This window comes from Salmo trutta, chromosome 36, assembly GCF_901001165.1.
Source record: "Salmo trutta chromosome 36, fSalTru1.1, whole genome shotgun sequence".
Classification (NCBI taxonomy): Eukaryota; Metazoa; Chordata; class Actinopteri; order Salmoniformes; family Salmonidae; genus Salmo; species Salmo trutta.
Window position 1 is genome coordinate 20,180,913 of NC_042992.1, and position 25,495 is coordinate 20,206,407.

At 44.0% G+C, this 25,495-nt stretch overlaps 1 protein-coding gene across 6 annotated transcripts in view; it reads left to right on the top strand.

Moving 5' to 3' along the window:
- Positions 1–25,495, top strand: part of map7d1b (MAP7 domain containing 1b) — a 53,315-nt gene that overhangs the window by 16,338 nt on the left and 11,482 nt on the right. For 3 of the 6 annotated variants that reach the window (XM_029734970.1, XM_029734971.1, XM_029734973.1), the window contains exons 2-7: positions 12,540–12,830; positions 14,411–14,479; positions 14,889–14,909; positions 19,643–19,806; positions 20,099–20,207; positions 21,801–21,905. In XM_029734970.1, coding sequence (XP_029590830.1) covers positions 12,540–12,830; positions 14,411–14,479; positions 14,889–14,909; positions 19,643–19,806; positions 20,099–20,207; positions 21,801–21,905 — 759 coding nt within the window. The remainder of the gene's footprint in view (positions 1–12,539; positions 12,831–14,410; positions 14,480–14,888; positions 14,910–19,642; positions 19,807–20,098; positions 20,208–21,800; positions 21,906–25,495) is intronic. The other 3 variants (XM_029734974.1, XM_029734972.1, XM_029734975.1) reach the window with 3 other exon arrangements.

Genomic DNA, 25,495 nt, shown 5'->3' on the forward strand with positions numbered 1-25,495 from the left:
GTGCATCAAAGCAGGGACCGAGAGACTGAAAAACAGCTTCTATCTCAAGGCCATCAGACTGTTAAACAGCCATCACTAACATTGAGTGGCTGCTGCCAACATACTGACTCAACTCCAGCCACTTTAATAATGGAAAAATGTATGTAATAAATGTATCACTAGCCACTTTAAATAATGCCACTTCATATAATGTTTACATACCCTACATTACTCATCTCATATGTATATACTGTACTCTATACCATTCACTGCATCTTGCCTATGCCGTTCTATACCATCACTCATTCATATATTTTTTTTATGTACATATTCTTATTCATTAATTTACACTTGTGTGTATAAGGTAATTGTTGTGAAATTGTTAGGCTAGATTACTCGTTGGATATTACTGCATTGTCGGAACTAGAAGCACAAGCATTTCGCTACACTCGCATTAACATCTGCTAACCATGTGTATGTGACAAATACAATTTGATTTGATTTGATTTGATGGGGTCGTGTTTGGCCACGCAGTTGAGGGTGAACAGGGAATACAGGAGGGGACTAAGTACACACCCCTGAGGGGCCCCATTGTTAAGGATCAGCGTGGCAGACATGTTGTTGCCTACTCTAACCACCTGGGGTTGGCCTGTCAGGAAGTCCAGTATCCAGTTGTAGAGGGAGGTGTTTAGTCCCAGGGTTCTTAGCTTAGGGATGAGCTGTGTGGGCACTATGGTGTTGAACGCTGAGCTGTAGTCAATGAACAGCATTCTTACATTGATGTTCCTTTTGTCCAGGTGAGAAAGGGCAGTGTGGAGTGCGATTGAGATTGCGTCATCTGTGGATCTGTTGGGGTGGTATGCGAATTGGAGTGGGTCAAGGGTGTCCGGGAGGATGCTGTTAATGTGATCCATGACCAGCCTTTCAAAGCACTTCATGGCTACCGACACGAGTGCCACGGGGCGGTAATCATTTAGGCAGGTTACCTTCGCTTCCTTGGGCACAGGGACTATGGTGGTCTGCTTGAAACATGTAGGTATTACAGACTCGGTCAGGGAGAGGTTGAAAATGTCAGTGAAGACACTTGACAGTTGGTCCGCACATGCTTTGAGTACACGTCCTGGTAATCCGTCTGGCCCAGTGGCTTTGTGAATGTTTAAAGGTTTTATTCACATCGGCTATTTAGAGCGTTATCACACAGTCATCCAGAACAGCTGGTGCTCTTGTGCATGCTTCAGTGTTGCTTGCCTCGAAGCGAGCATAAAAGGCATTTAGCTCATCTGGTAGGCTCGCGTCACTGGGCAGCTCACGTCTGGGTTTTCCTTTGTTGTACGTAATAGTTTTCAAGCCCTGCCACATCCGACGAGCGTCAGAGCCTGTGTAGTAGGATTCAATCTTAATCCTGTATTGACGATTTGCTTGTTTGATGGTTCGTCTGAGGGCATAGCGGGATTTCTTATAAGTGTCCGGATTAGTCTCCTGCTCCTTGAAAGCGGCAGCTCTAGCCTTTAGCTCAATGCGGATGTTGCCTGTAATCCATGGCTTCTGGTTGGGATATGTACGTACAATCACTGTGGGGACGACGTTGTCGATGCATGTTTTGATGAAGCCAGTGACTGAGGTGGTGTACTCCTCAATGCCATTGGATGAATCCCGGAACATATTCCAGTCTGTGCTAGCAAAACAGTCCTGTAGTGTAGCATCCGCGTCATCTGACCACTTCCGCATTGAGCGAGTCGCTGGTACTCCCTGCTTTAGTTTTTGTTTCTAAGCAGGAATTAGGAGGATAGAATTATGGTCAGATTTGCCAAATGGAGGGCGGGGGGAGAGCTTTGGATGCATCTCTGTGTGTTGAGTAAAGGTGGTCTAGGATTTTTTTTCCTCTAGTTGCACGTGACATGCTGGTAAGAATTTGGTAAAACTGATTTAAGTTTGCCTGTATTAAAGTCCCCGGCCACTAGGAGCACCGCTTCTGGGTGAGCATTTTCTTCTTTGCTTATGGCCTTAAAGAGTTGGTTGAGAGTGGTCTTAGTGCTAGCTTCGTTCTGTGGTGGTAAATAGACGGCTACAAATAATACAGATGAGAACTCTCTTGGTAGATAGTGTGGTCTACAGCTTATCATAAGGTACTCTACCTCAGGCGAGCAATACCTCGAGACTTCTTTAATATTAGACATCACGCAACAGCTGTTATTGACAAATAGACACACACCCCCACCCCTTGTCTTACCAGAGGTAGCGTCTCTGTTCTGCCGGTGCATGGAAAATCCTGCTTGCTCTATATTGTCGTTCAGCCACGTCTCGGTGAAACATAAGATGTTACAGTTTTTAATGTCCCGTTGGTAGGATAATCTTAATAGTAGGCCATCAATTTTATTTTCTTGCCTGATCTGCGACCCCTTTTCCTGCATCTTACACAAATCCCAAAAAATCTTACAAAATAGCACAATTGGCTGGGAGAATGTAAACGTCAGCCATGTTCTTTGGCACCAATACAACAACATATGTCTGTTGAAAGTAACTATGCAGCAGAATTAACTCTGTGAAAAACAATATTTTAATTTCTTCTCGTTACTATTTTAACATAATCCAAATGTCTGAGTTAGCCTAAATGCTCTACCAGCACCATGGAAGTTAGTTGAAGCTTAATGAAGACAGAAATGTATGAAAGATTGTGGAGTGCTGCACATAGTGAGCATATATTTGAGCGCAAGTGCTCTGTACTTGAAAGGCTGCTTTAGAATATAAAATATTTTCTGAAAGTGCCCTTTCATTGAACTAAACTAAAGTAGTGTTTTTCCAAGGGAGACAGTGATTCGTTACAGTTGTTGGTCTTTCTGGTCTCTCTAGGACTGCTATGGCTGTGTTCATCTGGTGGCCTCTCTACAGGGGCAGTCTGCAGTTCAAACAACAACCAAGTGGATACCCCGCCACTGTTTTGGTAAACAGCTGAGGGATAGGGTTGGAGAAATGTAACCGCTCTCAAATTCATAGACAGAGCAATGGATGCAAGGACTGACCATCTGGTGGCATCTTTAAATAGCTACTGAGGTGGCTGGGTGATAATTATAAAAGTTCAAAGGATCAGCCAATGTTTGTTTTATTGCTCCGTTTCCATTGTAGATGCTTGTGAGGGAGTTCTAAGATGCTTAAGGTGTTATTGATGTCTGAGAGTCATGGATGGGCCTTAGGGGATAGTTATGGTGCAGGTTGCTGCGTGAATAACTGGACTCACTGACCTTCTGGTTTACTTGGTTTTATAGTGGTCAGAGACTGTGTTGTCTGCCACTGATGGAGCTGGGAAAGTGATTGTAGAAGAAAGACTTGAATGTAGGCCTCATTGGAGCCATGTTGTCTCTTGTCCCGGTTGAGTTGTTGTTGATATATTGTTTATTATGACTGTCTATCTTTGTCTCTCTTTCTCCTCACTGGGGGTCACTGTCACTCTTACCATGTTGCCATCCATCCACAAACACTGTACACACACACTGTGACACACACACTGAGACACACACACTGAGACACAGGGGAAGTGCACATACCAGGGATTCCTGAGGTCAGCCTGACCCAGATCCAGTATGCTGGTGCTCCTCCTCCCTCCCTCCCTCCCTCCCTCCCTCCCTCCCTCAGCAGACAGACCCTAAACTGCACACACACTGCCTCCGTCAAACGCAGACCCCATTGCAGGCTCCACTTACAGTACTTAGGCTAATGCAATGTGTAACATACCCAGAATGGACTTCTCTTGACTTGATCACAATTCTTATGTAACAACAATGATCTTGTCCTGGCCTGTGTAAAGCAGTTCACACATAGATTTGTTAATACTCTAATTTGCTTATAATTTCCACCTACTTACTTCTTACTTTATTTTTCTTTGGGATTTTTACTGTCTTATACCCACCGTCGGAGCATGCTTCCAGCCTCTGTGATTTTCCAAAGGTGCCACAGCAGAAACCCAGTCCCATGTATGGTTGACATTCTCTGTAGGGTGCACCGTGCTCCGAGCTGCTTGTCACTATTTTTAACTCCTGTGTCTGTCAGAGTGGCACAGAAACCTGAGATGGCCGGCTGCGGTAGAGGGGAGCAGAGCGGAAGAAGGGACGGAGTGGAGGAGGGTGGAGGAGGGTAGAGGGTGAATCTGCTAGATCTGTGTTTGTGTGTTCATTGGGGGCCTGTCACATGAATAGGCCTAGTTGATGAGACCTACACATGTTGAGTGGACTAGGAATATATCTGAAGGGCCTTTAAGACATGGAGCCGGAGCTCCTTATAGTTACTAAGATGAATTGTGTTTGACTACTTCCCTATGAAATTATAATGTACAGTATTTTGCTACAAAATTATCAGAATGATCAAATATGAACGGAAACTATTTTGGACTTGCTTGTACTCTTCCTATAAACAACCCAACTATACCAGACTTACAGATTGACTCACTAATGAAAACAACTTCAGTGTTTTTCTAACAGAACGTTTCACAATGTTCCTTCCACACAGTCTTTTCCTTTTGGAGTTTGTTTCTGATCTCTCCTTCCCTCTTGTCCTGCCCCTCCTTCCACTTTTGGTTCCTTCCCTCAACGTCATTAAAGCCCAGAGATGAAAACACAGGGCCACACCCACACAAACATACTTATTACTGTAATAACCCCATAGCACAGTTTCAAAATCACCCCCAAATTTGACTTGGGATGAAGTCAGACTCGGTCATCCTCTCTCCCTCTGTTGTGTGGTTTTAGCTAAGTTCCTGTTTCTATGCAGAGAGTTCACAATAGCTTCTATTTTAGCTTTTGGAAAGTTGGACATTTTACCTTTTCATGTCTTTCCCAGTTGCGTGAGGGTTTATAGTTCAGTGACAGAGGTGGGCTCTGTCACCCTTCTCTCATGACAGTATAATAGCTGCAGGGTGTCTTCAACCTTTTCCTCCCAGTTATCCAACAGACCTGGATATGCTTCTTGAACTCATGATAGTCCTTCACACTGTCAATGTAGTACTGTGGGGTGTTTCTTCACCTTTTCCCTCTCAGTGTATGGCACTCTCATTTAGGTCATATTTTGCAGTTCTTGTGATGTAATGTTCAAATATTCCAAGTTTACTCTCTGGGAAGGTTTATCGTACTATTCTTGCCAAATCACATTGTATTTTCTGGCAGTTACAAGTGGAGTGATTCTCTTTGCAGAAAACTGCAGTTGTTCTGTCATCTTGACAGATGATTCAATGCACATTATAAACTGGGTGGTTCGAGCCCTGAATGCTGATAAGCTGAAAGCCATATACCACGGGTATGACAACACATTTATTTTACTCTTCTAATTACGTTGGTAACCAGTTTATAATAGCACTAAGGCACCTCGGGGGTTTGTGGTATATAGCCAATATACCACGGCTAAGGGCTGTATCCAGGCACTCCGCGTTGCGTCGTGGTAAGAACAGCCCTTAGCCGTGGTATATTGGCCATATACCACACCCCCTCAATTCTTATTTCTTAATTATCCTCCCATTAACCTGCTATGATTTCGCCTCTGTGTTGCCATCCCTGGCTGGATGTGTGTACTGTAAATAGAGGCAGCTGGAGAGAGGCCCAGTGTTGATATGTGATTTATGGGGTTCAGTGAGTGTTTGTTCTCTGTCCCAAATGGCACCCTATTCCCTATATAGTGCACTACTTTTGACCAGATTCCTATGAGCAGGCCCATCCTCAGACCCTTGGATGGGTCTGAGGAGAGGGATACGCTCCCACTGTGAGCTTAATGTGAGTCAGAGAGCAGGCTGGATCCCTTCACACCTATATCACACAACAATATCCTTCTCTTTCTTTTCCTCTCTCTCTCTCTCTCTCTCTCTCTCTCTCCCTCTCCCCTTCTGTTCTTTTTTTGTCTCTCTTTCTTTCTTTTGTTGCCCTTTGAATCATTGTAGAGATGCACAATTTATCTTCTCCCTTGTTCTACTGAACCTCCCCCCTCTCTCTATCAATCTCTCTCTCTCTCTCTCTCTCTCTCTCTTCTCCTCCCTCGCTGTTCTCCATAGGTCTTTGTAGAGGTTTTCAATTTTTCTTCACCCTCCCCCCAACGCTCTCTCCTTCTTTCTCTCCTTTTCTCTCTCCCCCACCATGCGTCATTATGTCATAGTGCAGTTTGTCACTGTGAGCACCAGTGTTGCTGTTACAGCTAGGCCCAGACAGCAGCTGAATAGCACAGTCTACAGAGAGACACAGAGTCCTAGGTCCTGGTCAAAAGTAGTGCATTATATAGGGAATAGGGTTCCATTTGGGACGCAGGCACAGTCAGAAGGAGAGCCAAGTGTAAAAACAACGTCTGATGAGGTATTAATACAGGATATGTTTTGGCTTCCTGTGACCTCTCTGTCACCTGTCCAAAGGTCAGATGTTAAGAAGCTTGGTCCAAGGACTGAAGATCAGAGCAAAGACTGATTATGCTTTATCATGCTTTTATTAGTGAATCCTATAGAGAATATGATATGTACTGTAACTTGACTTTGAATGCTACTGGTTATGTGTTACTGCAAAGTATCTGCCTGATGGTATGGTATTTCATTCCAATGGTTGATGTGCACGCGTCACATTCTGTCGACTCATACATCCCAGTGTTTACCCTATATTAATTTAGCAGCAACAGGCCATGTCCACTACCATGCCCCCACCACACCCACCTCCTAAGCCCCATTTTGTTCCAGAAAAAACCCTGGAATGTCAAGTTGCAATGTTTATTTGTAGCATTTGATGCATTGAGTCTTTTGGGGGGTTTAAATGAGGTACAGTGCATTCAGAAAGTATTCATACCCCTTGATTTATTCCACTTTGTTCCATTTTGTTGTGTTACAGCCTCAATTCAAAATGGATTATTTTATTTTTTTTATTTTATCTTTTATTTTATCACCCATGTACACACAAAAACCCATTATGACTAAGTAAAAACATGTTTTTAGAAATCTTGGAAATGTTAAAATGGGGGTGCATGACCCCAGACACCCCCAGCAAAAGGAACCCCCCTCCCCCCTCCCACGCAAACGTTTGCTACCACTGCTGAAAAAAATCCTAGGGGAAACACTGCATCGGTGCCTCAGAGGGATAATGTTCCAGTTCCAGAACAGAGCTTGAGTAACCAGCAGCATATTTAGCATTTTAAGAGCTTTTGCAGAGGTTGGCACATCATTAATTAGCCATTCTAAATGTTATGTCAGCACTTTCCTTTTCAGAAAAGGCCTGGGACATGGTTATTCACAGGGGACTGGATCCTCACGGAGTTGGACTTGAAGCAGGAGAGGGGAACCTTGGGGCATTTCTGAGTTATGGCATCATTGACTTTCCAGTGACCTTGAACAAGCAAAGATAAACAGTATCATATATAAAATCCTGTAGAGGAGTCGATGTAATGCAATGTTGATTAAAAATGATATTCCCGATTAGCAAAAATATACTGCTTTAATAAAAAGTATAATACTTACACGGCGAAGGTCCTTTTAGAGTGTTTGAGCACATAGAACTCTGTCCAGTTGTAGACAGAAATACTGATTGAGCGGACACTAACGTGTTTGGCTTTACCCCATCTAAAGACACCTAAAGCACCAAGAATAAAGGCAAGTCTTTAATCAAAAACACTACAGTCATGGCCAAAAGTTTTGAGAATGACACAAATATGAATTTTCACAAAGTCTGCTGCCTCAGTTTGTATGATGCCAATTTTCATATACTCCAGAATGTTATGAAGAGTGATCAGATTAATTGCAAATCCCTCTTTGCCATGCAAATGAACTGAATCCCCCAAAAACATTTCCACTGCATTTCAGCCCTGCCACAAAAGTACCAGCTGACATCATGTCAGTGATTCTCTCGTTAACACAGGTGTGAGTGTTGACGAGGACAAGGCTGGAGATCACTCTGTCATACTGATTGAGTTCGAATAACAGACTGGAAGCTTCAAAAGGAGGATGGTGCTTGGAATCATTGTTCTTCCTTTGTCAACCATGGTTACCTGCAAGGAAACACGTGCCGTCATCATTGCTTTGCACAAAAAGAGCTTCACAGGCAAGGATATTGCTGCCAGTAAGATTGCACCTAAATCAACCATTTATCGGATCATCAAGAACTTCAAGGAGAGCGGTTCAATTGTTGTTAAGAAGGCTTCAGGGCGCCCAAGAAAGTCCAGCAAGCGTCAGGACCATCTCCTAAAGTTGATTCAGCTGCGGGATCGGGGCACCACCAGTACAGAGCTTGCTCAGGAATGGCAGCAGGCAGGTGTGAGTGCATCTGCACGGAAAGTGAGGCGAAGACTTTTGGAGGATGGCCTGGTGTCAAAAAGGGCAGCAAAGAAGCCACTTCTCTCCAGGAAAAACATCAGGGACAGACTGATATTTTGCAAAAGGTACAGGGATTGGACTGCTGAGGACTGGGGTAAAGTCATTTTCTCTGATGAATCCCTTTTCCGATTCTTTGGGGCATCCGGAAAAAAACTTGTCCGGAGAAGACAAGGTGAGTGCTACCATCAGTCCTGTGTCATGCCAACAGTAAAGCACCCTGAGACCATTCATGTGTGGGGTTGCTTCTCAGCCAAGGGAGTGGGCTCACTCACAGTTTTGCCAAGGAACACAGCCATGAATAAAGAATGGTACCAACACAACCTCCGATACCAACTTCTCCCAGCCATCCAAGAACAGTTTGGTGACGAACAATGCTTTTTCCAGCATGATGGAGCACCTTGCCATAAGGCAAAAGTGATAACTAAGTGGCTTGGGGAACAAAACATCAATATTTTGGGTCCATGGCCAGGAAACTCCCCAGACCTTAATCTCATTGAGAACTTGTGGTCAATCCTCAAGAGGCGGGTGGACAAACAAAAACCCACAAATTCTGACAAACTCCAAGCATTGATTATGCAAGAATGGGCTGCCATCAGTAAGGATGTGGCCCAGAAGTTAATTGACAGCATGCCAGGGCAGATTGCAGAGGTCTTGAAAAAGAAAGGTCAGCACTGCAAATATTGACTCTGCATCAACTGCATGTAATTGTCAATAAAAGCCTTTGACACTTATGAAATGCTTGTAATTATACTTCAGTAGTCCATAGTAACATCTGCCAAAAATATCTAAAGACACTGAAGCATCAAACTTTGTGAAAATTAATATTTGTGTCATTCTCAAAACTTTTGGGCATGACTGTATTTGTGGTCCTGGCGACTGGACATTTTTTGGAACACCATTATTTTGGTCTTACTGAGATTTACTGTCAGGGCCCAGGTCTGGCAGAATCTATGCAGAAGATCTAGGTGCTGCTCTAGGCCCTCCTTGGTTGGTGACAGAAGCACCAGATCATCAGCAAACGGTAGACATTTCACTTTAGATTCTAGTAGGATGAGGCCGGGTGCTGCAGACTTTTCTAGTACCCTCGCCAATTCATTGATATATATGTTGAAGAGGGTGGGGCTTAAGCTGCATCCCTGTCTCACCCTTAGGCCCTGCGGGAAGAAATGTGTGTTTTTTTGCCAATTTTAACTGCACACTTGTTTGTGTACATGGATTTTATAATGTTGTATGTTTTCCCCCCAACACCACTTTCCATCAATTTGTATAGCAGACCCTCATGCCAAATTAAGGCTTTTTTGAAATCAACAAAGCATGAGAAGACTTTGCCTTTGTTTTGGTTTGTTTGTTTGTCAATTAGGGTGTGCAGGGTGAATACGTGGTCTGTCGTATGATAATTTGGTAAAAAGCCAATTTGACATCTCTGTCTCTTTCTTTTTATCAGTCTACTCCTTCTCTCCCCCCCCCCTCTCTCTCAATCTATTGTAAAAATCGACGTATTCCCTAACTTCCCTTGCCTTTGACTGTGTCTTGCTTAGTATTTTTGCTAAAGCTAGGCTGAGCCTTGTCTTCTTCTCACTGTGGGCCAAAACCTAGTTTGAGAAACAGACGCCTCACATGTCCTCAACTGGCAGCTTCGTTGAATAGTGCCCGCAAAACACCAGTCTCAACATCAACAGTGAAGAGGCGACTCCGGGAAGCTGGGCTTCTAGGCAGAGTTCCTCTGTCCAGTGTCTGTTCTTTTGCCCATCTTAATCTTTTATTTTTATTGGCCAGTCTGAGATATGGCTTTTTCTTTGCTACTCTGCCTAGAAGACCAGCATCCCGGGGTCGCCTCTTCACTGTTGACGTTGAGACTGGGGTTTTGCGGGTACTATTTAATGAAGCTGCCAGTTGAGGACTTGTGAGGCGTCTGTTTCTCAAACTAGACACTCTAATGTACTTGTCCTCTTGCTCAGTTGTGCACCGGGGCCTCCCACTCCTCTTTCTATTCTGGTTAGAACCACTGTTTGCTGTTCTGTGAAGGGAGTAGTGCACAGCGTTGTGCGAGATCTTCAGTTTCTTGGCAATTTCTCGAATGGGATAGCCTTCATTTCTCAGAACAAGAATCGACTGACGAGTTTCAGAAGAAAGTTATTTGTTTCTGGCCATTTTGAGCCTGTAATCGAACCCACAAATGCTGATGCTCCAGATACTCAACTAGTCTAAAGAAGGCCAGTTTTATTGCTTCTTTAATCAGGACAACCGTTTTCAGCTGTGCTAACATAATTGCAAAAGGGTTTTCTAATGATCAATTAGCCTTTTAAAATGGAAAACTTGGATTAACTCACACAACGTGCCATTGGATCACAGGAGTGATGGTTGCTGATAATGGGCCTCTATACGCCTATGTAGATATTCCATAAAAAATCTGCCGTTTCCAGCTACAATAGTAATTTACAACATTAACAATGTCTACACTGTATTTCTGATCAATTTGATGTTATTTTAATGGACAAAAAAATGTGCTTTTCTTTCAAAAACAAGGACATTTTTAAGTGACCCCAAATTTTTGAACGGTAGTATATATATATATATATATACACTGCTCAAAAAAATAAAGGGAACACTTAAACAACACAATGTAACTCCAAGTCAATCACACTTCAGTGAAATCAAACTGTCCACTTAGGAAGCAACACTGATTGACAATAAATTTCACATGCTGTTGTGCAAATGGAATAGACAACAGGTGGAAATTATAGGCAATTAGCAAGACACCCCCAATAAAGGACTGGTTCTGCAGGTGGGGACCACAGACCACTTCTCAGTTCCTATGCTTCCTGGCTGATGTTTGGGTCACTTTTGAATGTTGCCGGTGCTTTCACTCTAGTGGTAGCATGAGACGGAGTCTACAACCCACACAAGTGGCTCAGGTAGTGCAGCTCATCCAGGATGGCACATCAATGCGAGCTGTGGCAAGAAGGTTTGCTGTGTCTGTCAGCGTAGTGTCCAGAGCATGGAGGCGCTACCAGGAGACAGGCCAGTACATCAGGAGACGTGGAGGAGGCCGTAGGAGGGCAACAACCCAGCAGCAGGACCGCTACCTCCGCCTTTGTGCAAGGAGGAGCAGGAGAAGCACTGCCAGAGCCCTGCAAAATGACCTCCAGCAGGCCACAAATGTGCATGTGTCTGCTCAAACGGTCAGAAACAAACTCCATGAGGGTGGTATGAGGGCCCGACGTCCACAGGTGGGGGTTGTGCTTACAGCTCAACACCGTGCAGGACGTTTGGCATTTGCCAGAGAACACCAAGATTGTCAAATGCGCCACTGGCGCCCTGTGCTCTTCACAGATGAAAGCAGGTTCACACTGAGCATGTGACAGACGTGACAGAGTCTGGAGACGCCGTGGAGAACGTTCTGCTGCCTGTAACATCCTCCAGCATGACCGGTTTGGTGGTGGGTCAGTCATGGTGTGGGGTGGCATTTCTTTGGGGGGCCGCACAGCCCTCCATGTGCTCGCCAGAGGTAGCCTGACTGCCATTAGGTACCGAGATGAGCTCCTCAGACCCCTTGTGAGACCATATGCTGGTGCGGTTGGCCCTGGGTTCCTCCTAATGCAAGACAATGCTAGACCTCATGTGGCTGGAGTGTGTCAGCAGTTCCTGCAAGAGGAAGGCATTGATGCTATGGACTGGCCCGCCCGTTCCCCAGACCTGAATCCAATTGAGCACATCTGGGACATCATGTCTCGCTCCATCCACCAACGCCACGTTGCACCACAGACTGTCCAGGAGTTGGCGGATGCTTTAGTCCAGGTCTGGGAGGAGATCCCTCAGGAGACCATCCGCCACCTCATCAGGAGCATGCCCATGCGTTGTAGGGAGGTCATACAGGCACGTGGAGGCCACACAAACTACTGAGCCTCATTTTGACTTGTTTTAAGGACATTACATCAAAGTTGGATCAGCCTGTAGTGTGGTTTTCCACTTTAATTTTGAGTGTGACTCCAAATCCAGACCTCCATGGGTTGATAAATTGGATTTCCATTGATTATTTTTGTGTGATTTTGTTGTCAGCACATTCAACTATGTAAAGAAAAAAGTATTTAATAAGATTATTTCTTTCATTCAGATCTAGGATGTGTTGTTTAAGTGTTCCCTTTATTTTTTTGAGCAGTATATATAATCTCATCTTCAAACCTACCCTTTATGTATAGTGTTTTATTTCCGTTCATTGATGAACGTTATCTCTGTGTTCCAGGTCTCCCCTCCACACCAGAGCCTCGGCCCATCCAGAATGAAGACAAGGAGATAATCAAGGGCCTACTGACACCAGATGACTCAGACATTTCAGACCTCTCCCCAAACACAGAGTCCTGTCCCAAAACAGACCTCTCCCCAAACACAGAGATCTGTCCCAAAACAGACCTCTCCCCAAACACAGAGATCTGTCCCAAAACAGAGCCCACCTCAAAGACAGAGTCCTCCACCAAGACAGATGCCAGACCTGGCACCCCTGGGTCTAGTACCAGCCCCCAGCCTAAAAAAGGAGGTACGGTATACAACGTCTCACCTCTGAGCCCCAGAGAGAGAGAGAACCAGGAGGATAAGGAAATAGCCTGTGGTTAGATATACAGTGTAATGTGTAGAGTAAGGGAGCTATTGAAGCTGGTCTACCTGTACACAGAGGGGAGAACCATCCAATGCTTCTGGTGATCGAATTGATCTTTAGTCATTACACACCCAATCAGACAGATGGCAATGGCTGAACCCCAAATCGTTTGTTGTGGATGGTACGGTATGCAGGAATAAGGAGGTGGGGTTTGAGGAGGGGGGAGTACTGAGGCCCTGTGTTGGGACAGGAGGACCTCAGGCTCAGGGAGTTTTCTTGAACACTCTCCAGCCTGTCTCTTCAGACTCCAGCCTTATAAGACTCCAGTACAGAAATTCACCCTTTGATGGTGGTGGGAGGAAAGAGCGGTTGCTATAGTTACGGCCGGGGCATACATATTACATAGCATGAAGTTTGAGCTCCTCAGAAAGAGATTGGCGTTACCCTAAGGCCCCGTTTCCAATACATACAGCTTTATCAAAACAGAGCCCGGTCCACAGCCACCAAAATACAGTACATCTGTGGCTAGGCTGAAACAGGATTTGAAATGCATACAAAAATCCTTCCTCTGATGATGTTTGCGTTTATCAAAGTGGGTCAGAGTTAACATTGATAATTGCTGCAGACAGGAAAGGGTGCAAAATATATGATCACATGAGTTCCATTTGGGTTCACACAAACTGTTAAACTGTGGAGTGAATAACATTATAGCATCGCAGCGGGAGATGTAGTCTGCGTCCCAAATTACACCCTATTCCCTATGTAGTGCACTGCTTTCCACCATGGTCAATATGGCTCTGGTCAAAAGTAATGCAATATGTAGGCAATAGGCTGCCATTTTGAACGCACACGTAGATCTTCATCTTGAATATATGAATACACACTGTAGATCAGAATTTATACAATAATTGTATCAGCTGTTCTGTGCACTGGGACTCTGCAGTGCATTGATATTTTAGGTCAAAATAAATGTACAATGTGTATACAAAACATTAGGAACACCTGCTCTTTCCTTGAAATAGACTGACCAGGTGAATCCAGGTGAAAGCTATGATCCTTTATTGATGTCACTTGTTAAATCCACTTCAATCAGTGTAGATGAAGGGGAGGAGACAGGTTAAAGAAGGATTTTTAAGCCTCGAGACAATTGAGACATGGATTGTGTATGTGTGCCATTCAGAGGGTGAATGAGCAAGACAAAGCATGTAAGTTCCTTTGAACAGGGTATGGTAGTAGGTGCCAGGCTTTTGTGTCAGCTGCACCGCTGCTGGGTTTTTCATGCTCAACAGTTTCCCGTGTGTATCAAGAATGGTCCACCATCCAAAGGACATCCAGCCAACTTGACGCATCTGTAGGAAGTGTTGGAGTCAACATGTGCCAGCATCCCTGCAGAAGAGAGTCCATCCCCCAAATAATTTAGGCTGTTTTGAGGGGGGGGGGGGGGGGGGGGGGGGGTGCAACTCAATATTAGGAAGGTGTTCTTAATGTTTGGTATGCTTAGTGTATCTTTCTCTGCCTAGATGGGTTGAGCACAGAGCAACGACAGAAGCAGGCCAAGGAGCGGCGGGAGGAGAGGGCCAAATACATTGGTAAGCCTTTAAGGAAAAGATGCTATAGAGAAATTATATCATTTTATCCTATGTGACATGTTGGGTTTGCCTGTTGTGGAGGGCAAAGAGACGTAGTCTTGTCTAGGGATGCGTCCCAAATGGCACCCTATTCCCTACATAGTCATATGGGCCCTGGTCAAAGGGAGTGCACTATAAAGGGAATAGGGTATCATTTGGGATGCAAGTCTACGTTTCTGACTCTAGACAGTGATACAGAATGTAGGGATTATTAACCCATTAGACACTGTAGCCTTCAATATGTTTTATTACGCAACCCTTAACTGATCTCCTGTCTTACATTTTAAATACTCTGCCATGGGTTCTGCTTTTGCATGATTGATGCTTGTTGACACTTGCTGTTGTCTTCCCTCTCATATTGCTGCTTCAGAACAGCAAACTCAGCTGCAAGGTAAGGCTATAAGAACAGCACTGGTAACATCACTTGTTAGCAGCAACAGTCATGCTATTATTCTCCACATCTCCACCTTGTGATGGTGATGCAATGTCTTTTTATTTCCCTCTGTATGCTTCTCAACAGTTCTTTCCATTTTCTACCTCCTCCATGAATCAGTTGTTTTGTCTTCTGTTTGTTGTCCTCATTTTTCACTGGGAACCTTAGAATGTCTTGTTTTTCTCTGAAGGTCGAAGCGATTAGATAGTTCAGTTATATGACCCCATCATGATGTTTTTTCTTTCAAGTTCTCATTTTGCAGATATTTTTCTTTCACCATATTTCTTCAAATCCCCCATCCATTTTTGCATGTATACTTTGCATTCATTTGATGGGGCATTAATAATGTCTTTCCAATATAGATTTTTCTCTACAGATGTTTTCAGGGTCTATTTTTCATGATATTGTACTCTGATCTTATTATCAACTCAGAGACATGCAGTAGACTAGTATTTTCCCCAACCCTATTCTCCCACAACATTGGCCTAAGCCCCTCTTTCTCAGGCCAAATCCTGAGCAACCAATCAGAGGAGGACTTGGCGGGCGTATCCCACTGAGCCGTCCCATAATCCCCCTGGGGCGCGGCGTGAAAAATGTGTAGTCATTACCGTGAACCGACCGTGACGTGCCTCTCAGACAGATTAGATGTAATTACTTATTTCATTAGTCTCATTATAATCGCCATGCCAAGGAATCGTTTCAGCAGCCAGCCAGCCAGCCAGCCAGCCAGCGGACAGAGCCTTTTATTTGACTGATAATGGCAAATCTTTGGCTGACCTCTGTCGGTCCAGATGTAAGATATGAATCTCCTATGGACCAGATATTGTAATGTTTTTAGATCTCAAAGCATCAAGTTTTTATGGTTAGATGTTCCAAAGTTTATGGCCATATATATACACTATACTGATGATGACATACAAAAAAAAAGCTAAATGTGATTATCTTTTGTACTTATCCCTTTAGGGTGGCAGGTAGCCTCGTGGTTAGAGCGGTGGGCTGTAACCCAAATACCTGAGCTAACAAGGTGAAAAATTTGTCAATGTGCCCTAGTGCAAGACCCTGAACCCTAATTTGCTCAAGGGCCACCGTACTACTATGGCTGACCCTGTAAAACAACACATTTCACTGCACATATCTGGTGTATGTGACAATAAAACATATACTTGTTTTATTTACAACATATATTAAAGCGCAGGGTTGTTATGTAAGGGACATTGTATATAAAGCCACAGTAATGGCATTACAATGTTAATGTGCGTGCACTCAACGTATTTCTGGCACTCAGATACTGAAAATTGCTCTAATTAATTTTTTATCCATGATGGAGAAACGAGCTAGTGTTTTCTTTGTGGGTGCAGATTAGAGCAGGGGTCCGCGGCCAGATCAGATTCTTTAATATTTTTTTATGACTATTACTAACAACAACAGATACATTTTGGCCAAGGGATTGGTGGAATACGTTTAGAGGGTGTAATACAAAATACAATGTCATATTATTCATCTACAATCTATGTTCTTAACCCTGAACAACATGGGCCTGGGAGGCTCACAGGAATATTGGTATCCACAGTACTCCAGCAATTATACCTTTTTTCCACTCAATACTTCTTGAATTCCCCTAAAACGATAGATATTTTTAAAACATAAATGCACTGTAATTTAACCTTTAAAACTGCAAAGTTCTCTCTCTTCCCCATGATAAAATGGGTAGAATTGCAGGAAATTAGTTTGAGAACTGGAAGATTTTCTCTCCGATGCCAAGAGGTGGGACTTGAAAATGTTCCTTCCCAGGGCCGGAGACTTGGTTCGTCCGGCCATGCACTGCCGAAGTCATAGTAAATCTCCTTATATGCAATTTTTATCTCACTCGAGTTGTGTTCTGATTATGAGGAGGTCCCTGATTATTTTGCTATCACAAAAAGGGTCCCCGGACCGAAAATGTTTGAGAACACCTGGACTAGAGTATTCTAACCTTTTACTTATTTATAGAGAAGGGCTAGGAAATGTTAACAGAATACAAATCAGGTCCTTAACTTAGAGCATCAAACACTCATGCATTTCAGATTTTGACCAAATCCTTTTAATGTTTTAAATATTTCAGAGTGAGGATTGCATTCATTATCAAAGACATGCGTTATCAAAGACATCTCACATTCAGCACTGAGACATTATCTTGAAAAAAATTAACTCTTCAAGAGTATCCAGACCCCACCATTTTAGTGCTAAACAAAACGTGTGTAGTGGAAGTGGGCCCCAAAAAACTGTGAGCCCCCCCAAAAACTCTTCAAAAGTAGCTTGCCCCCACCATGCTAAACAACATGTGTGTTGTGGAAGTGGGCCCACATGCAAGGGACTGCAGAACAGGAAATGCCACTCTGAGACATAGTACACATGTGGCGTCTACCTCAGAGAAGGCTTAATGAGCTGAGAGGACACAGCTGGTGCACAGCATGCTTGGATTTTAAACAAAGCCGAATGATTGCATTTTAATCGTGGCTGTCAGGAATGAGCCACAGAATCTGTGGCGTGGAACTCAGTATCTGCTAGAAAGCACTAGTAAAACACAGTAGGATGCTACTACTACAACTACTTGTTTACTGTTATTAGAATGATTCTAATAGGATTACAACTCTGGGAGGATGTAAACAACAATATGTCTTCATCTTCCCATTCTATTTTTCTTCCTTTTCCAATCTGGTTCCTGGAAGCCATGAGACTTTTGTGCCTCTAAAAAGCCTTTAACAGATCACCAGGCCAGAATTCCTCTCAGTGAACAAATAGTAAATGATGTACTGCTCAGTCATTCAGAGTTGTTTATGACCAGGTAGGGCAGAAAGAAATATAAAGAGATGGAGAGATTATAACCCAGTTAGGTAATAGGCTGGTAACAGAGAACAGGTCTAAGGTATTAGCTATGTAACCCTGATGTTTCCTCTGCTCACTAGCCCCAAGTGCTTCAACAACCCTGAATGGTGCATGATCCCATCCATTACTTCTGAACTTTCTTGATTAGCTAACTGTACCGCATTTATTTATTTCAGTTTTTTTTTGTTGAGTTTCCACAATTCACCTATATAGCTGCCATGTACAGTACCCATCAAAAGTTTGGACACACCTACTCATTCAAGGGTTTTTCTTTATTTTTACTATTTTCTACATTGTAGAATAATAGTGAAGACATCAAAACTATGAAATGTGGAATCATGTAGTAACCAAACAAGTTTTAAATTCTTCAAAGTAGCCACCCTTTGCCTTGATAACAGCTTTGCACACTCTTGGCATTCTCTCAACCAGCTTCACCTGGAATGCTTTTCCAACAGTCTTGAAGAAGTTCCCACATATGCTGAGCACTTGTTGGCTGCTTTTCCTTCACTCTGCGGTCCAAGTCATCCCAAACCATCTCAATTGGGTTGAGGTCGTGTGATTGTGGAGGCCAGGTCATCTGATGCAGCACTCCATCACTCTCCTTTTTGGTGAAATAGCCATTACACAGCCTGGAGGTGTCTTAGGTCATTGTCCTGTTGAAAAACAAATGATAGTCCCACTAAGTGCAAACCAGATGGGATGGCATATCGCTGCAAAATGCTGTGGTAGCCATGCTGGTTAAGAGTGCTTTGAATTCTAAATAAATCACTGAAAGCGTCACCAGCAAAGTACCCCCACACCATAACACCTCCTCCGCCATGCTTCATGGAGGAAACCACAAATGCGGAGATCATCCGTTCACCTACTCTGCGTCTCACAAAGACACGGTGGTTGAACCAAAAATCTCTAATTTGGACTCATCAGACCAAAGGACATATTTCCACCGGTCTAATTTTCATTGCATGTGTTTCCTGGCCCAAACAAGTTTCTTATTCTTATTGGTGTCCTTTAGTAGTGGTTTATTTGCAGCAATTTGACTATGAAGGCCTGATTCAGGCAGTCTCCTCTGAACAGTTGATAGTGAGATGTGTCTGTTACTTGAACTCTGTGAAGCATTTATTTGGGCTGCAATTGTTGAAGCTGGTAAATCTAATGAACTTATCCTCTGTAGCAGAGGCAACTCTAGGTCTTTCTTTCCTGTGATGGTCCATCATAGCGCTTGATGGTTTTTGCGACTGCACTTGAAGAAACTTCCGCATTAACTGACCTTCATGTCTTAAAGTAATGATGGCCTGTCGTTTCTCTTTGCTTATTTGAGCTGTTCTTGCCATAATATGGACTTGGTCTTTTACCAAATAGGGCTATCTTCTGTATACCACACCTACCTTGTCACAACACAACTGATTGTCTGAAACGCATTAAGAAGGAAAGAAATTCCACAAATTAACTTTTAACAAGGCACACCTGTTAATTGAAATGCATTCCAGGGGACTCCCTCATGAAGCTGGTTGAGAGAATGCCAAGATTGTGCAAAGCTATCATCAAGGCAAAGGGTGGCTACTTTGAAGAATCTCAAATATATTTTGATTTGTTTAACACTTTCTTGGTTACTACACGATTCCATATGTGTTATTTCATAGTTTTGATACATTTTATATTTTTATATAATATAGAAAATAGTAAACATAAAGAAGGTGTACAATCTTTTGACTGCTACTGTATATTGAAATGAAACAATTAAACCATGAGTATATAAAACTAAACTAAACCATGTATACTCAAATAAAACTAAACTAAACCTGTACCCGTTGTCTCCCGTTGCATAGCGGCTAAGAAGGCCCAGTGGCTGGAGAAGGAGGAGAAGGCGAGGCGTCTGAGGGAGAGCCAGCTGGAGGAGCGCAGGAAGAGGCTGGAGGACCAGAGACTGAAGCTTGAGAAACGAAGAGCCCTCCTGGAGGAGAAACAGAGGCAGAAACTTGAGAAGAACAAGGTGGGGAGTCGAGGCCTGGAGGAGGGTCACGTTCAATATCTCTCTCTAGCTCAAGTGTTGTGTGCCGTTTTGTTATCAGCTTGGTTAGTCTAGGGTACACACACAGCCAATGATCTAAGCTTTCATTAATGATCGTTTTAGGAATAATATTCAATTCTAAGCGGTTGCTTTGGGTGGAGAGGGCACATACACGGTGGTTTGGTATTTTGTAAATATTACATATCACTGTTCTTAGCTAAGTGTAGCTTCGTGAGAGAGTCACAGTTTTTGTCTCCCAATGTCCCCACCACAGGAGCGATACGAGGCGGCCATCAAGAAGTCAACCAAAAAGACCTGGGCTGAGATCCGTCAGCAGAGATGGTCCTGGGCCGGCGGCCTCAACCAGACCTCCCGCAGACAAAGTGAGTCGCACTGGAACCACATAGAACCTCATAGAACCGTATAGACATGAACCACCCAGAACTTCAATGAATTGGTTGTACAGAGTGCCTTCATAGTACAGGACAGAAACGTAACTTTCTTGTCTAACTGATGTTAATTATTTACAGACTCCTAAGGTTCGGGTGTTAGGCCATCGTTAGGCACTGTAATTTGGTTGGGGTGGTGATGTTCTGAGTACCATTAGAATAGCTAGATTAGTCATTCTACAGTATAATTCATGTTTACTAACATTATTTTGCCTAACATTGGCTCACTATTTCTACTTGGCTTCGTTTATCACTGAATCACTGAGTACCATTATGATTTAGATTTGTATTGATCCTTCTTAATGTACCGTTTCTCTCACTCCAGGTTCTCACTGTTCAGTAGAGTCCAGAAATAGGAGATAGAGGGGAAAAGGTGTCATGTATACGTTTCATTAGACTTGCGTGAACTGCAAGGTGTTGAGTTGATCAGAGCTGTGAGGAAGCGACTCAGTGTTCAGTGTGCCAACTCTCTCCTATGCTGCTCAGTCCAACAATGACGCACGCTTGTGAAAGGCTATCTCTTTGATTGTGACCTTGAGGTCAAGAACCTTCTCTCCTCTCTGAAGTGTAAATGAAAATGAGTGTGTGTGGATGTGTTTTGGTTTGAGCAACAAAGACAATCTACTTTTTCACTTTTCACTTTTCCAAAGATTTGTTTCTGGGTTTTAGATGCCATTCATAAACCCAGTCATTTAACTTCCCCAATTTTACCCCAACCTTTTTCCAGTACCCTAACCCCTTCCCCAGATTAAAAGCACTCTGAATCTGTCCTGTCAGAGTGGACTGCTTAATAATGAATGAGGTGAATCAAAGAGTTAGCCCTGTCTAAATAGAGTGAATCAGGTCTGTCTGAGCCAACAGCCTAAAACGAAACAGTGAATGGTGAAGTGGTCCTACTCTCCTGTAGGTCTAGCTCTATCAGCTGCATGGTCCAGGGAGACAGACAGAGGGGTCTTGTATTGGGGAGTGGGTAACAGGTGCGCTATCTCGCTTTAATAGCTGGGTGCTCTGCCATATATGACAATGACTTCAAATGAAATTCCAAGTTCAAGAACATTGAGAAACGGTGGCACTTTTTTTTTTAAGGGACAAAAAAAACGTCACCTTATTTCACCTTTTTATTTTCGGCCGGGCAGGCTAACGCGTTTCGGCAGTTATGCCTTCATCAGATCATCAAGAGATGTGCCAAAGCCATAGTTTTTTTCATATGCAGGTGCCTAGCAGATAATTACAATTGCCCACACCTGTGTGAGGATGGTAATAAAAACATTAGTGAACCAACAATTGTTAGTATATACAAATACAAATACATATACAAATAAACAGATCAGCAGAATAAACTTGATAAATAGCATTTAGGTATCACAATGACATAAACTTAGGATTTCATTTGAAGAGGAGTCTTATATATCTGAGCTCAGCGATCTCGGACCCTCCTCTCCCCTACGACTCCAGCACAGCCTCGTCGGGTCCCCACCCCGCCAACCTTGTGAACAGTTGTTGTCTGTTGCGTTCTCTCCGGTGCAGGCAGATGTTCGGCCTCCACCGTCAACTTGCCGAGACAGGTGGACCCTGTCATTAACAACAGGCTGTCCAAGTCCTCTGCCACCCTCTGGAACTCCCCCAACAGAAGTAAGGACGACCGACCCGCGTCAATGTCCACCAGGCCTCTATATAAACCCCCCTCCTCTCCTCTGCCCACCCCCTCCCTCTCAGATCTCCTTACCTTACCCCAATCTGGTGTTTGGTTTTTCTTTTAACTGTTGTTGCTGGTGGCCTGCCTGCCTGCCTGCCTGTTGCTTGGTGACCGGTCATTTCCTATCCCTAAAACACTACATCACCTCCCTCACTCCCCCAGTCTCGTGTGCATCGTGGTTTTGTTGATGTTGTTGTTGATTGATTTACCTTCTCTTTGCATTTTTGATCAGCCCTGACATTTCTATTCCATATTTTGTAATAATTTTTTATAATGGTGTATATAGGTTTCTGCCACTTCGGTCCCAACACCCTCCTCTTCCACACTCTTTGGTTGTCCTCCACTCTGCTGTGGTGATATGCTGTGTTGGTGGTGGTGCGGTGTCAGGGGTGGTGGTGTGGTGTCGGTGATGGTGGTGTGGTGGTGTGGTATTGTGGTGTGATGTCAGTGATGGTGGTGTGGTGGTGTGGTATTGTGATGTCAGTGATGGTGGTGTGGTGGTGTGGTATTGTGGTGTGATGTCAGTGATGGTGGTGTGGTATTGTGGTGTGAAGTCAGTGATGGTGGTGTGGTATTGTGGTGTCAGTAGTGGTGGTGTCGTCAGTAATGGTGGTGTGATGTCAGTAGTGGTTGTGTGATGTCAGTAGTGGTTGTGTGGTGTCAGTAGTGGTGTCGTCAATAGTGGTTGTGTGGTGTCAGTAGTGTTGGTGTGATGTCAGTGGTGGTGGTGTGGTGGTGGTGTCAGTAGTGGAGGTGGTGTCAGTAGTGGTGGTGGTGTGTCAGTGATGGTGGTGTGGTGTCAGTGATGGTGGTGGTGTCAGTGGTGGTGGTGTGTCAGTGATGGTGGTGTCAGTAGTGGTGTGATGTCAGTAGTGGTGGTGTGGTGTCAGTGGTGTCAGTGGTGGTGGTGTGTCAGTGATGGTGGTGTCAGTAGTGGTGGTGGTGTGTCAGTAGTGGTGGTGTCAGTGGTGGTGGTGGTGTGTCAGTGGTGGTGGTGTCAGTAGTGGTGGTGGTGTGTCAGTGATGGTGGTGTGGTGTCAGTATTGGTGGTGTCAGTAGTGGTGGTGGTGTCAGTAGTGGTGGTGGTGTGTCAGTGATGGTGGTGTGGTGTCAGTAGTGGTGGTGTGGTGTCAGTGATGGTGGTGTCAGTAGTGGTGGTGGTGTGTCAGTAGTGGTGGTGGTGTGTCAGTGATGGTGGTGTCAGTAGTGGTGGTGGTGTGTCAGTGATGGTGGTGGTGTCAGTGGTGGTGGTGTGTCAGTGATGGTGGTGTCAGTAGTGGTGTGATGTCAGTAGTGGTGGTGTGGTGTCAGTGGTGGTGGTGGTGTCAGTGGTGGTGGTGTGTCAGTGATGGTGGTGTCAGTAGTGGTGGTGGTGTGTCAGTAGTGGTGGTGTCAGTGGTGGTGGTGGTGTGTCAGTGGTGGTGGTGTCAGTAGTGGTGGTGGTGTGTCAGTGATGGTGGTGTGGTGTCAGTAGTGGTGTGGTGTCAGTATTGGTGGTGTCAGTAGTGGTGGTGGTGTCAGTAGTGGTGGTGGTGTGTCAGTGATGGTGGTGTGGTGTCAGTAGTGGTGGTGTGGTGTCAGTGATGGTGGTGTCAGTAGTGGTGGTGGTGTGTCAGTAGTGGTGGTGGTGTGTCAGTGATGGTGGTGTCAGTAGTGGTGGTGGTGTGTCAGTGATGGTGGTGTGGTGTCAGTAGTGGTGGTGTGGTGTCAGTGATGGTGGTGTCAGTAGTGGTGGTGGTGTGTCAGTGATGGTGGTGTGGTGTCAGTAGTGGTGGTGATGTGGTACAAATGTACAAGTGCATGGTCAGATAGTCATTGCTGAACTCTTTATTGACTAATTACATTATGTGGATAGGAGATCTCAGATCGAGGTCATGTTTAAAAGTTGCTACAATATTAATATTCAGCTTTATTGTCATCCACTCTTTTAGATGTTGTCATGTCTCTCATAACCCACTTTTATTGATTTCCAATAACACACCGCTGTAATGGTTGTTCAAATGCAATATTCAGACGTCAATAGTCAATTCTTGCATGAGGAACACAGAATGTCCTCCCTCAGCAGACTTATATTTTCCAGAAGCTTCCATATAAAATCCAGTCAACAAATGTTCTGGCTTAAGGATATACAGTAAGTATGCCTATAACAGCCAGATGCGTTTATAGACCCAGGATCCCAACTACCAGGTGTACATTTTATCAAACAGCTGCCAAGCAAATGTCTTGCCGCATTGAAGGAGAAAAAAATTCATCCTGACTGTTGCTTAGCAACAAGGCCAGGGCCTAGTTGGGTTATCAACCATAAAATACTTTGTGAAAATGATCTGTCCAAAAATATAACCAAGGTAACCCCAGGTCCATTAGATAATATGAACCAATCAATTATATTAGCAACTTAGTATATCTGTCTATGCTTTTCAGGATTATCTATTCACTGACAGGTGACATCCTAAATGTGCTTTACATGCATCTACAGAAATTACACATCACGCTTATCATCAGCTTCTACGTGTTGCTGTTGTGAGCTTACCTTACATGCGTGAATGTGTGTGTGACTATATGTATGTACGTATGTAAGTATGTGATTAGTTAAAGCATGCAGAGAGAGCTGAGTGATCTACACAAGCATAGCTGACTTGACCTAAGGAGCCATATCAAGGTCGCATCCCAAATGGCACTATGGGCCCTGGTCAAAAGTAGTGCACATGCTGTATCACAACCGGCCGTGATTGGGAGTCCCATAGGGTGGCGCACAATTGGTCCAGCGTTGTCTGGGTTTAGCCGGTGTAGGCAGTCATTGTAAATAAGAATTTGTTCTTAACTGACTTACCTAATTAAATAAAGGGTCAATAAAAAAATACAAATAGGAGATAGGGTGCCATTTGGGATGCTCATTAGCATAGCCGACTTAATCTCAAGACTCGGGGCCACACAATAAACCAGTAGGCGGCAGGTAACGTAGCGGTTAGGAGTGTTGGGCCAATAACTGAAAGGTTGCTGGTTCGAATCCCTGAGCCGACTAGGGGAAAAATCTGTCGATGTGCCATTTAGCAAGTCACTTAACCCTAATTGCTCCTGTAAGTCGTTTTGGATAAGATTGTCTGCTAAAATGTCCAGCAGCGAAGCAATGTACAGGAAGTCTCTTAACAGAATGGTATTTAGGCCTTTACCGTTTTGGTCATCTCATTGTGGACATTTTGCGACATTCCACTGTCAAATTGTCCTTGTGATGGAGTTGAACTTGAGAAGCCCATGTAAATGTTCTATTGTGGGATACTATGAATGGCCCATTGAAGATGCTGAAACTCTGTAGTCAGATAATTGCCAATTACTTAGAAAGAAGTTTATGAGACACCAGTAGACTCAGGGGGAGGGTCAGACTCGTTACCCCAGTTTGAGAGGAACGGGAGGTACTGTATTATGTATGTTACAGTATTACGCAACGCTGCATTGCACAGTGTCCCTATTTCAACTCATCTTCAAAAGGTTTTTGTCATTTCTCCTCCAAATTCTCCTCCACACAGAA